The following is a 14,686-nucleotide window of genomic DNA, read 5'->3' as shown; positions in this document are numbered from 1 at the left end:
GAGAGTTCTGTAGAATAGCCCAGAATTAATCATAGACTCGTAAGACTGGAAGGGACCTCGAGACGTCATCTGGTCCAGTCCCCTGCATTCTCTCCATAGTATACAGTTAGCCATCTATTAAATCACTTGTGATTTTTGTTAACTCTTCTCACAGCCTTTAATTTCTATTATCCTAAACAGAGCATCAGGATAAGGGTATTATAGGCAGCACACCTGGCAACACCTATAGTTAAGATTGCCTGTGTGTTTCTACTATAGAGGCCCATTTCAAAGTACTTACACTTTTCTCAGAAATGTACCTCTTTTACCTAAAATTAGTATGTTCTCTTTTTTAAAATTAAACAAAAAATTTCTTTGAAAACCATCGTTTCTGTTCCTTTTTATTATACAGCCCTAAAGCCTCAGTAGAAAATTAAATAAACTTAAAATTTGGCCTCAGAATAGGGACATAATTCCTATATCATGGATGTATCTTTCATCTGATCAGTGAACACTGGATTTGAGTTGGATGAATTATAAGAGTTTAAAAATTGTCCTTTATGCCTGTATATGGGCTGATAAGTGATAACATTATATAACCCAAAATTCCACTGTAAATTAATACATGTGTATATAGACTAAGGTGAAACTCCCATTGAGTAGAAAACATCTTGTATTTCCAATATGTGCACAAGTGTGCCAAGCAAAGCACAGTGAATTTTCAGGTGCACTGGACAGAGGATTATGGAATATGATCTGTGAAACTACATATGAACAAAGACAGGAGCCAAGGAATCTTGCTTTCCTACCCACACTAGGTGGGGTGCATGTGGATTAAGGCAGGTCCTTGAAAAAATCCTGACTACTTCTATAACCCATAAAAATTGCACATGGAATAAGGCAAAGGTTTCTGCCTCATGGATTGCACCTTATGCATTACACAGCATTCTGCTGCTGTCTAGCAAGTAGTAGCACATGAGAGTGGACAACTAGAGGCTTCCCCACCCATACCCCATTACCAAAAAAAAGTTGAAGGATTGCTTTATAAATAAAGGAAACATTTAGTTAGAACAGAAGCTCATTTATCTCATTTTATTCAAGTGGACAAATTTAGTCATACTACTCATTAAAGTGATATTCAGCAGCTATTATTTTATTATATTTTAACTAGTGCCCCTGCTGAATAAAAATGTGTATATCCTTGTACCACATGATGGAATTTTTTTGCTGGTTCATTTTTTTTATAAACATGAATTTCATATAGAAAAAAACTACATTAAAAATAGAGGTTGCAAAGTCAGAAGTCAGGAAATGACAAAGATAAGGTTGCATGTGCAACCCTTGACCTTCCCCCAATGTGAATGCATTACAATACAGTAATTATCTGATCACTTATTAATTTTCTCCAGGTTCCCTGTGTCACTTCACTCTCTGAGTGGTGAACTGGTCTAGGGTCCAAAGAATCCTTCCTTATTCATTGAACTAATTGTATGGTGTATCGTGAATGCGGCTGTTGTCCATAGTACTGATCTGATCTAATGTATTCTACAAATACATTAGAAGCAAGAGGAAGACCAACGACAGAGTAGGTCTGTTACTCAATGGGGGGAAAGATAATAACAGAAAATGTGGAAATGGCAGAGGTGCTTAATGATTTCTTTGTTTCGGTTTTCACCAAGAAGGTAGGTGGCGATTGGACATCTAACATAGTGAATGCCAGTGTAAACGAGGTAGGATCAGAGTCTAAAATAGGGAAAGAACAAGTCAAAAATACTTAGACAAGTTAGATGTCACCAGGGCCTGATGAAATACATCCTAGAATACTCAAGGAGTTGACAGAGGAGATATCTGAGCCATTAGCAATTATCTTTGAAAAGTCATGGAAGACAGGAGACATTCCAGAAGACTGGAAAAGGGCAAAAATGGTGCCTATCTATAAAAAGGGAAATAAGGACAACCCTGGGGAATTACAGAGCAGTCAGCTTAACTTGTGTACCCCAAAAAATAATGAAGCAAATAATTAAGCAATTAATTTTCAAACATCTAGAAAATAATAAGGTGATAAATAACAGTCAGCATGGATTTGTCAAGAACAATCATGTCAAACCAACCTGATAGTTTTCTTTGACAGGGTATCAAGCCTTGTGGGTAGGGGGGAAGTGGTAGATGTGGTATATCTTGACTTTAGTAAGTCTTTTTATACTGTCTCACATGACCTTCTCATAAACAAACTAGGGAAATGCAACCTAGATGGATCTACTATAAGATGAGTGCATAACTGTTTGGAAAATCCTTCCCAGAGAGTACTTATCAGTGGTTCACAGTCATGCTGGAAGGGCATAATAAGTGGGGTCCCGTAGGGCTTGGGTCTAGTTCTGTTCAATATCTTCATCAATGATTTAGAAAATGGCAAAGAGAATACACTTATAAAGTTTGCGGATGATACTAAGCTGGGAGGGGTTGCAAGTGCTTTGGAAGATAGGATTAAAATTCAAAATGATCTGCACAAACTGGAGCAATGGTCTGAAGTAAATAGGATGAAATTCAATAAGGACAAATGCAAAGTACTCCACATAGGAAGGAACAATCAGTTGCACACATACAAAATGGGAAATGACTGCCTAGGAAGGAGTACTGCGGAAAGGGATCTGGGGGTCATAGTGGATCACAAGCTAAATATGAGTCAACAGTGTAACACTGTTGCAAAAAAAGCAAACATCATTCTGGGATGTATTTACATCATTCTGGAGTATAGTGTCCAGTTCTGGGCACCACATTTCAGGAAAGATGTGGACATATTGGAGAAAGTCCAGAGAAAAGCAACAAAAATGATTAAAGGTCGAGAAAACATGACCTATGAGGGAAGATTTGAAAAAATTGGGTTTGTTTAGTCTGGAGGAGAAAAGACTGAGAGGAGACATAACAGTTTCCAAGTACATAAAAGGTTGTTACAAGGAGGATGGAGAAAAATTAACCTCTGAGGATAGGACAAGAAGCAATGGGTTTAAATTGCAGCAAGGGCAGATTAGATTGGATATTAGGAAAAACTTCCTAACTGTCAGAGTGGTTAACCACTGGAATACATTGCCTAGGGAGGCTGAGGAATCTCCATCATTGGGGATTTTTAAGAGCAGGTTGGACAAACACCTGGGTCAGGAATGGTCTAGATAATACTTAGTCCTGCCTTTGAATGCAGGGGACTGGACTAGATGATCTCTCAAGTTCCCTTCCAGTTCTATGATTCTATGGTACGCCTTGCCATGAGCACATCCCAAATGCTATAAAATAAAAATTTTAGTAACAATCTTTCTTCCTTCTCAGTCTGTAGGAGAAATAGGTTGATTAGTTTACAGGAGTCTACAGGCAGTGAACTGAGGTCCAGGAGACTAGGTTCTGTCTCTACAACTACTACAGTCTACATGTGCAATTTTGGACTAGTCACTTGCACTTTCTGTATTTTCTTACACTTACTACACTTTCTGTATTTAAGTTCTGTTTCTGCTGTATAGTAGTAATAATATTTCAATTAAAAGGAGTGAAATCTATCAGAAGTGTCAGGGAGACACAGAAAAATCTAAATCAACAGAACTCCATATTTGGTGCAGTCAGTTAAATATTGTGCAGCAAGAGAGATGAGCAGCTTCACATTGAACAATGAACTAAAGAGAAATATTGAACTGCCTTCATCTCTGTCCCATTCCAAATTGTGCACTGAGGCAAAACACTTAAGCACATTCTTAACTTCAAAGTGCTTAAACACTTTGTTGAATTGGGGTGCAATTGAGGAAGGTAATATGTATTTAAAGAATGTATTATAACTCAGTCACATGAGTGGCAGAGCTAAATTTATATAGGCAATCTTAATTTTGTCAGTTCCTGACTTTTGAGGGCTTCATTTTTCAGCCTTGATTTTCTTTTAATGTTGTATATTTGTATGGAAACATATATAAATGTGTATTAAATATGTCCTTGAAAATGAATTAATATGACAAATGATAGCAATATATTATATATGACAATATATTCATCACTCTGACTATTCTTTAATCTCTGTTTTTCTGCAGATGAAGATGGCAAATAAATGCTGCTCTCTATCAGACCAGGTAAGATTTTAATTGTATTGTCCATAAATATTTACCATTAATGAAATCTCTTTAAAAATTGCTGGGGAAAAAATCTGCCTCCGTGCAGTTGCTTTAGGATGCAAAAAGTTTGGAGCTACATGTAGACAGAACAAACATTATAGTAAAAAGTAAGGATACTCAATTACAAATACACTGTGTTCATTTACTTTGAAAAGTATAATTTTAGTTTTCCTCCACAATCATAATAGTCTAGCAAATAAATTGCATTCTGTTTTATACAAATAATGAAATCTTACTAATATGATCTGTCATTGCAGCAGCCTGCTATTCAATCCTTGCTGAGAAATGGAGAGAGACTACTTTTTTGTTTTTATGAGTTGTTTTATGGGTTTTCAGATTGGTGAAGTGAGAATTAGCCAGGTTATACTTCTAGAATGGAAATGCTTTTCATAAACTGAACTGTACTGCAATCAAAGGCTGATTCTAAAATCATTCTAAAATCTGTTAGAGTCAAACATAAGTTTGTTATGTAATTAACAACTCATACATTAGTTTATCTCTTACTTTGTTTTGTCATCTTGTTTGTAAAATCTTGTTGGGAGATTTATAGAAACTTTTAGGAGGTTTATTACATTTCTAACCCAGTAGCAATTTTTGTATCCAGGAAATCACTTCACTTTTCTTATGGGAGAATCAGTATTATGTGGAATTAAATAACTTGAGAACTATAAAAGAATTTTAAGTGCATTAGAGAATGAGCCCAAAAGTTGCTTCAAAAACAAAATGAATGGATGTTCCATTGAAACTTTAGTTTCTCACATAGTTCTTCCTCATGAAACAGCCTAATATGGATAAAATTTATAATTAAGGTTAGCAAAAAAAAAATAATTGAAACTAGATGTCAGTTGCTAGATTGACAGGTTTCAGAGTAGCAGCCGTGTTAGTCTGTATTCGCAAAAAGAAAAGGAGTACTTGTGGCACCTTAGAGACTAACAAATTTATTAGAGCATAAGCTTTCGTGAGCTACAGCTCACATCCGATGAAGTGAGCTGTAGCTCACGAAAGCTTATGCTCTAATAAATTTGTTAGTCTCTAAGGTGCCACAAGTACTCCTTTTCTAGTTGCTAGATTATCTCTCAATTACTGAAATTTAAGCAAATATTTGCAGGGAAGAATATGCATCTTAAGACTCTTTTTTGAAGTACTATTATTTATTTAAATTGATATCCAATAAAGGTTGATGAAAGATATTCTGTATAATTGTTTTGCCTACCTGTGGTAGTGTATAAATAACAAATACTACTAATAATGTAATTTGTGCTCCCATTAGTACCTAATGCACTTGGGGGAGCACTTTTATGGATCTGCAGGGATGCTAAAATCAAGCATAGGCTGAATAGCATCTGTTTTATAACTTACTGTGTGAAAGGCTGAATAAGAAATTCTGTTTGAAATCAACAGGAGTTTCACTGAAGGAAGGTTTGCAGGATTCGGTGCAAGTGCTCTAGTTCAAGATATTAAAGAGAGAAGGACAATGGGGCAGTTAGCTATGAGCTTTTCCCCTTAATTCCTGACTTTTGCAAGTGGTTGATTTCTTAATGTTAATGTTGCATCAATATGAATTGAGTACACATAACTTTGTTTTTCAAAAGAAATACTTGTCTCTGCAATATTTGATAGAGCAATACTGTTTCCATTCAAGATGCAAGCATATTATAAGAAACTAAATCAGAATATTAATTTCAGGAACAGGAGAAGCTAAAGTATGCCTATAAATGACTGTGCTGGAGAAGGTACTGTGCAAAAAGGGAAAAGAAAACAAAGATTATATAGAACTTGGCAAGATGAAGTGAATAAAAGGAACAACAATATGACTTTGAAATGTCCTATGAAATTGTGCCCTAAAGAAATGTTCAACCAAATATGAAACTCTTGTGTACATTTCACCAGGGAATGTGGTTATTTAGACTTTGGAAACAAAACTTTACAGTAATAAATGAAAATGGTGGGCAGAAGAGGATTTGAGATGCTTAAGTTTAATGAAGCCTATCAGTGCAAAACTACATAGGTTTGTGAATCTCTACTGTTTCTTAGTACATCTGACTATAAAGGGGAATGAAACTTACAGGGAAGGTAATGAAAAAAATATTTGAGAAACTGAAGGAGATTTGAAAAGCTACTTTGATGTAAATGTGTGGAATGATATTTGTGTATTTTAAGGCTTGGAAATTCTTACAAAAATAAGATGGAAGCTTTCTGTGGAGTTTGTTTGTTTGTTTGTTTGTTTTTGAGCATGTATAATTAGATAGGGTGTATGGCTTTCATTTCTATTTCATTCTGGAACCACAGTTTTCCCCATGAACTTTAAATCCCCAAGTTCATTTATCGTATGATTGTCTTCTGAAGACTCTACCTATGCTTATCCCGTTAGTGTAGGTACTCCACCTTCCCGACATATGGTAGCTGTGTCGATGGGAGAAGTCCTCTTGTCAGCATAGAGCTATCTACATCGGGGGGTTAGGTCAGTATGTACTTCATCAAACCTTCATAGTGATGTTCACTTTGCATTGGAACCTGAAATAAGACATTGCATCTGTGTTGAAAACCAACTAATCTTAATGACATCAGTTTATTTTAGACACTCATGCTAGGGTGGGCAATACCTTGGAGAGGACTGTGGTGTTGGGGACTATTCTTTTAGTGTCTGGACTTCCAGAGACGAAGTCTAAGGGGGCATTGTAGAAGCTCATGTTGTTGTTATGCACAGTCAGTTGAAATGGGTACCAGAATAAAGCAAAGGAGTACTTGTGGCACCTTAGAGACTAACAAATTTATTTGAGCATAAGCTTACGTGAGCTACAGCTCAAATAAATTTGTTAGTCTCTAAGGTGCCACAAGTACTCCTTTTCTTTTTGCGAATACAGACTAATAGGGCTGCTACTCTGAAACCTGTCAGAATAAAGCAGATCGCAGATCTTTTTTCTAGCACCTTAAGCACTGAAGGATCACTGAACACCACACAGGACCAGGAGTAAAAAGGAACTAAGAAAATACCTAGACTGGGAGAATGGAGCAGTTAAAAGCTCCACCCAATGAAATGCTCTTAAAACACGGAAGATAACTGGAGAAGCTTTAAAAAGCACATTATTCTATATCTGCAACAATGGGTGCCAGCAAGAAAGATGACAGTGATAATGTAGCCTTATTTCTGACAATAGCTAGTTCTGAAGCACTTGGTATGTTTAATAGTTTTCAGTTAACTTAGGCAGGGGCTCACTATGAAATTGCACTATAAACATTTGATGAGTACTGCACTTCACATCACAATGAAACATGAGAGAGATTTTTAAACAGGGAGTACAAAAAGAAGGTAAACCATAGAGGATTTTGTTACTGATCTAGTAACAAGATTGAAGAGCCAATCTTGCAATATGGGGGGCTAACTGAGTCTCTGACAAGAGGCTAGATCGAAGCTGGGATCTGGAATAAAATAGTCAGAAATAGACTACTGAAAGAAGAAACCCGTGACAGAGCAATTAAAATTTGCCAAGCAAAGAAAGTTATGCAGTCCCTTTGGAGGATGGACACTGCTCTGACACCATAGACATGATAGAGAATCCCAAATACTACATGAGAAGAATCTTGAGGCAGAAAATCATGTGGGCCTCAAAGTTGGAATTCAGGAAAAACAGCACATAGATTTACACACACTGTGGCAATCAAGTAGGAGCGGTGATTGAACATTTGTCAACTCCATTGTCTTATAAAAATCATTGGAGTTACTTAGGACCAATGGATCACTAATAATGAGATCCTTGAAAGAACCAGCCTACAGTCTATGCAGACTACACTGGACATTCACAGGCTTTGTTGGCTGGGACACATGGAGCATATGCCTCTGCCATGCTCTATGCCCAACTTAAGAACTGCCTGCAACACAGAGGAAGGCCAAAGCTCTGATACAGTGTCAAGGTCAAGCAAGGCCTCAAGAAATTTTGCATTCCCACTGAAAACTGGGGAAATCCTGCCCACAACAGCTGAGTTTGGAGAAGCCAGGATAAGGCTGGTACAGTCACCACGGAGAAGAGATCCTGTTATTGGTTAAAAGTGCATCAAGCACTTCGTCTCATCAAGAGGATACTCTTTTAGAGGGACGGGGGACTACAACAATTTAGAAAGAGTTTGATGGCATCTTCCAGGGGATAGGGAAATTCTCAAGAGAGCACAGAAGAAAATTAAAAGAACCCAACTGCCCAACAATCCATGTCCCTAAGAGAGTTCCCTTTGCCTGAAAGAGAAGGCTAAAAGAGCTCAATAGGCTCATTGCTCTGAGAATATAGAGCAAGAGAAGAATTGACAGAGTGGGTACATTTGTTGGTCATTGTCAGGAGAAAAAAGATGGAGCCCTTCACTTATGTAGAGATCCAGAAGAATTAAAAAAAAATTAAGGGAACATTTTTGTACTACATGCAAGGGGAGAAATTTTGGGGGTATGACTGATGCTAACTATTTTTCTAGCTTTAATGCATCAACGGCAAATGGCAGCTGCTCTTAGAAAAAGAAAACATTGGGATACACTGTTTCAGTAAACTAAGGACATAAGAATGGTCACACTGTGTCAGACCACTGGTCCATTTAGCCCAGCATTCTGTCTTCCAGCAATGGCCAGTGCCCAATGCTTCAGAGGGAAAGAAAAGAACATGGCAATGTGTCGAGTGATTGTCCAGTCCAAGCTTCTGGCAGCAAGAGGTTTAGGGACACCCAAATCATGGAGTTGCATCCTGGAACATCTTGGCTTATAGTATTTGATGGGCCTATCCTCCATGAATTTATAGAATTCTGTTTTGACCCAGTTATACTTTTGGCCTTCACTGGCAGTGAGTTCCACAGGTTGACTGTGTGTTGTGTAAAGAAGTACTTCCTTTTGTTTGTTTTAAACCTCCTGCCTATTAATTTCATTGGGTGACCGCTGGGCTTGTAAAGGGAAAATGACTTTCCCATTCACTTTCTCCACACCATTCATGATTTTATAGACCTCTTTCATATCCCCCTGTGATGAGGTGCCCAGGCCACATAAGGCCCCGAGGGGTTAAAGTAGCTAGGCAGGCCAATTAACTACCCAGGATGCACCTGAGACAGGGAGCAGGCCACTGGAAATGGGATCAGCTGGGCAGGAACAAGAAGGGCCTGCATAATGTGCAGGAGCTGTGAGCAACAACAGGTTGCAAGGAAGTTGCCACTGGGAATGGTGCAAGGCATTAGAGACACCCAACAGACAGCTGGTCTCAAAGGACTTTGATTTCCCCAGAAGGGGATGACCTTAGTGACCTGGCCGGAGCACCAAGCCAGGAACAAGAAGCTGCAGCTCTGGGAATGAGAGAGGCCTCAGAGTGAAAGAGATGATGAGTAGATACACAGCCAGAGGAGGGAAGTGCCTTGCAAGAGCTAATACCTAGAGCTGCTAGGAGGAGGTGCCACAAGCAGTGAGTGGATTCCATAACACTCCCATTAGTTTTCTCTCTTTTAAACTGAACAGTCCCAGTCTTTTTAATCATTCCTCATATGGAAGTTGTTCCATACCTCTGATCATTTTTTTTTGTTCTTCTCTGTACCTTTTCCAATTCTAATATATCTGGTTTGAGATGGGATGTCAAGAACTGTATTCAATATTCAAGGTGTGAGGATTCCATGGATGTATATAGTAGCATTATGATATTTGATACAATATTTTATATATGATATGATATTAACTATTTCTTTCTCAGTGGTTCCTAATATTCTGTTAGCTTCTTTTGACTGCTGCTGCACAATATTTTCAAAGAGCTATCCACATTGATTCCAAGATCTCTTTTTTGAGTAGGTAACAGCTAATTTAGACTCCATCATTTCGTATGTGTAGTGGAATTATATTTTCCAATGAGCAGTACTTTGCACTTATCAACATAGAATTTCATCTGCCATTTTGTTACCCTGTCACCCAGTTAAGTGAGATCCCTTTGTAACTCTTTGCAGTCAGTTTTAGACTTAGCTGTCTTGAGTAATTTTTTACTATCTGCAAATTTTGCCACCTCAGTGTTCACCACTTTTTGAGATCATTTATGAATATGTTGAACAGCATAGGTTCCAGTACAGATCCCTGGAGGACCCTCCTTTTAGCTCTCTCCATTTTGAAAACTGCCCATTTTTTTCCTACCCTTTGTTTCCTATATTTTAATCAGTTACTTGAGAGGACCTTGCCTTTTATCCTGTTACTGCTTAGTTTGCTTAAGAGCCTTTGATTTGGGACCTTGTCAAATGCTTTCTGAAAGTCCAGATATTCTATATCAACTGGATCACCCTTCTCCACATGCTTGTTGACACCCTCAAAGAATTCTAATAGATTGGTGAGGCAAGGTTTCCTTTTACAAAAGCCGTGTTGACCCCTCATGAACATAGTGTGTTCTTCTCTGAGTCTGATCATTCTATTCTTTATTATACTTTACTAGACAGCTGTATGGATTGTGTTCAGTGCCCAAGTGTCTCATCGCAAAATGCAACAAATTGTGATGGAGTAGAGGATACTAGGTGATATTTTGTCTTGAGGAAAACCAATAGAAATGCATGACCAGAGGCCCCAGGCAGCTTTGCAAACAGCAAGAGGTGCTAAGCAAAAGCTAAACAAATAAAAAAGTATAAAGTAAATTTAACAGAAACAACTTCTCTCCAAGGTATGTTTACACAGCAAGATGAGGCCATCACTAACATGCCTGCCAAAACAGATAAGGAAGGAGTACAAAACTTCCTTGGAATGGTGAACTTATGTAAGGAAAGCCAAATCTAACTGCCTAAATCAGCAACTTGAGAACACTATTGTGCTATGATGTCCAATGGATGTGGGATGTAAATCTTAATACAGAGGTTGAGAAACAGAAGGATTTAATTAAAGAGGCCTCAGTCCTGACAGTTAGCATAGACCTAAGCTGTCTGTGTCTCGAAGAAAGGTATTGGCGCAGTCCTCGTACAATAGTTTAGTTAATACTGGAGACTTAGTGGCTTATGCGTCATGGGTGCTAACAAAAAATGAGTGTCAATTTGCTCAAAAAGAGAAGGAGGCTTTCACCTTAGTCCACATGTAAAAAGTTTCATGTCTTTATTTATGACAGACCTATGTTAACTGAAATTGACCATGAATCACTTATTCCCATTGTCAAAAGGGGCCCGGCAACTCTTCCTGCCCCCATCCCCTGATGGGGATTTTTTTTTTTAGCTACAAGTGTATGATTTGCGATTTTATTAGAAATCTGAGGGATTTGGTGGCTGCAGACAAACGCTCTAGAGCATTTGACAAAAGTGCAATAGAGCAAATTCCCGAGTTAGATTTTGTGTGTATCCTGTTTCAGATGAAAAGTGGACTGTGCTCGCCAGAGTCATTTGCTCAGGATAAGACCCTGCAGGAAGTAATTAAGGCTACTAGCACAAGTTAGGGAGGTTCCTGGCCCCTATTATCGATGTAAGGGAGAGCTCTCAATACTAGATGGGATTTTGTTTAAAAGGATATATGAAAGTCATTTATGGATTGAGAAATCTAAAAGAATTTTATATGGCCTCAAATGAACAGCAACACTGAGGATGATATTAAAACTTATCTTACATGCCAAAAATAGAGGCGAAAGTCAAAAAAAAACCTATGTTGGTGGCACAGAAAAAAACGCCCATTGGAATAAAAAAGTAGGCATAATTTCTTTGTTTGCTGGAAAAAAAACATGTAGTTATGCTAGACTGTGATTCTCACTTCCCTGTGATTCTCACTTGCAAGATAATAGTGCATGTCAAGTCTGTTTTTGCTGGACATGTATACCTCACTTAGTAATGTCTGACAATGGGCCACAGTTTAGTGGGCTTGAGTTTAAGCACTTCACAGTAAAGTACAAGTTGAGACATGTAGCCATTAGTCCCTATTATCCCAAATCCAATGAAGTTGTGGAAAACAGTGTCAGAATAATAAAGCATCTTCTGAAAAATACTACAGAGTCAGACTCTGATCTGTATTTAGCACTGTTAAATTACAGAAAGGCATACCAGTGATGCCTGGGTTGTTACCTGCTGACATTTTGTTGAATTTGGAAAACAAGACTGCCTGCATTATTACAAACTGATTTCAGAGTCACTGGAGACTTGCAGATGTACAGAGAACTAAGACAAAACAAAAAAATCAGTATGATTTGGAGTCAGGGGAGCTGCCACCATTTAAAGTAAATGACACTCTGCGTATCTATGATGGGAAACAATGGTCTCAAACAGCAGCGGTGTCACAAAAGATTGCCCGATAGTCATATCAGGTTGTCACCCTAATGGACCATACAAAGGAGAAATAGGTGATACCTCCAAATCCCAGTCTGCTGTTTTACCCAAGAGGTCCTCAGACAGGCAACAACCATAGCAGGTTGAGACAATGGAGGCTCGAGACATAAAATGACTGGAACAAATGGATTCACCTCCTCCTGACAGTGCTGATGTTTGAGAGGAGCACTGCAGATCCATGTGACAGCAAAAGGCACCTCAAAGACAATTTAATATTTTAGTAAGTTTAGTTACAGATTGCATATAAGCATTTGTAATTGTGTGTTATATTAATGTTGGTTTTTAAAATGATGTTAAGTTTTGGTGAGAAGGGATGATGTGCCTTTAAGGGCTGAGCTTCCCAGACAGAGAGTCTGAGTGGGGCACTGCAGAAGCTCATGTTGTTATTATGCTGCACAGCCAGCTGGAATCCATCACAGAATAAAGCAGATCTCTTTGAAGTACATGGAGCACTGAGTGATCACTGAACACCACAGTGGCTTACAATAAGAGTGCCATCAAGGACCATTGACCATTTTTCACACATCTGTCAATCTCTAGTGCTTTCAAGAGTGAAGTGTCTGTTGTTAAGAAATTCATTTGCTAAGTCTGTGTTTCTTGCTTTCCTGCCATGTTGTTCCTGAAGAGTTTAAGTAGGAACCAGGGCTCCCACAGCTCAGTGTTCTCTGGGAAAATGTGGTTACGCAACTAGGACCTCACAAGGGCTAAGCACTAGTTCCAGGAGCTAAGGCAACCAAACTTTGGGGTCCACTGGCCAAGAAGGGTATCAGACATGGGGTCTGATTCTGGAGTGTGCTTTAGAGACCCAGAGCTAGGAACAATAACCTGGCCGTAGGAATTTTTCACATGGTATGCCCCAGGGCTCCCTGCTTCCCCTCTCCCAGCTGGCTCCCCCATACAGGCATTCATTGCAGCTCCCCATACTTGTAGCAAGTATTGAGGCTGTTTCTGAGTGAACCCTGTGGTTAGAGCAGAGGGGGCATGGGCTGCTGGAAACAGGGAGAAGCCTGTAAGGCCCCCGGGAGAGGAGCTCTGGTGCTGGAGCTGTCCTCAAGGCAGCAGCAAGAAGGAGCAGTGCTGGCCACCTCACTGCCTACTCAGGTTTGGCCCTATGGACTCTCCATCACAATGGGGCCAAAAATGATTGAGTGGTATTGCAATCTGGTTCTTGGGGGTCACAGCACTGCTTAGGTTTGATCCCAAATCCTCCCCACCTGTCATGACAGATGGGCTGCAGAGCAAGCCCTGAGTGGGCAGTTGGGTGGCCAGTGCTCTTTTTCTTTGTCACTGCCATTGGGAGGGCCTAGAAGTGATGACTTCGTGCCCTTGCCAATGCTAAATCCCATGTGTAATGTGCATATGACCATGGGCACCACTGACAGTCACTACCCAGGCCTAGGGGGCTTAGAATTATGTGGGATCCAGTGGTTGGGTCCTCTCACAACTGTTGTATTAATCTCAAGGGCCAAAAGAGTTAAAGGTGTTTATAAACTTTTTCATTGTCCAATGTTAAAACAGTGATATTTCGGTCCATCTTTTTTTCTACAGAGGCTGTGGTTTATTTGCTTCTTGGCAAACACCCAAAAGTGTTCAGTCTAATTTTGAACGTTTATTTATCAAGCACAAGAAATTAAAATAAGCATGTATACTGAAACTGAAATACCGGGGAGGAAGAGGAGTTATTTAAGTTATATGCCTATGTTGACACAAAAACAAATGGATATAAACTGGCCATCAACAAGTTTAGGCTTGAAATTAGACAAAGATTTCTGACCATCAGAGGAGTAGAGTTCTAGAGCAATCGCCTATCGGGAGCAGTCGCCTTTGGGGAGCAGTCACACACAAAGGGGCAAAAAACCTAACTGGCTTCAAGACGGAGGTTGAAAAGTTTATGGAGGGGATGATATGACAGGACTGCCTACAATAGCATGAAGTCGATCTGAGACTGCTAGCAGCAAAGATCCACAATGACTGGTGATGGGACACCAGACGTGGAGGGCTCTGAGCTACTACAGAGTATTCTTTCCCAAGTGTCTGGCTGTTGGGTCTTGCCCACATGCTCAGAGTTTAACTGACTGCTGTATTTGGTGTCAGGAAGGAATTTTTTCCCAGGTTAGATTGGCAGAGACCCTGGGTTTTTGCCTTCCTCTGCAGCATGGGGCACGGGTTACTTGCTGGTTTAAATTAAATTAAATGGTGGATTCTCTGTAATATGATTTGAGGACTTCAGTGACTCAGCCAGAGGTTATGGATCTATTACAGGAGAGGGTGGGTGAGGTTCT

General features: G+C 39.2%; 1 protein-coding gene across 1 annotated transcript in view; it reads left to right on the top strand.

The window, feature by feature from the left end:
* SNTG2 (syntrophin gamma 2) overlaps positions 1-14,686 on the top strand; it is a 254,057-nt gene that overhangs the window by 136,176 nt on the left and 103,195 nt on the right. Inside the window, exon 11 of the mRNA XM_043510185.1 lies at positions 4,044-4,082. Within this exon, the coding sequence (XP_043366120.1) occupies positions 4,044-4,082 (39 nt within the window). The remainder of the gene's footprint in view (positions 1-4,043; positions 4,083-14,686) is intronic.

The sequence above is a fragment of the Dermochelys coriacea genome, chromosome 3 (genome assembly GCF_009764565.3).
Source record: "Dermochelys coriacea isolate rDerCor1 chromosome 3, rDerCor1.pri.v4, whole genome shotgun sequence".
In the NCBI taxonomy this organism is placed as follows: domain Eukaryota; kingdom Metazoa; phylum Chordata; order Testudines; family Dermochelyidae; genus Dermochelys; species Dermochelys coriacea.
The sequence above is the reverse complement of the archived record's forward strand: the minus strand, read 5'-3'. Positions and strand labels throughout refer to the sequence as shown.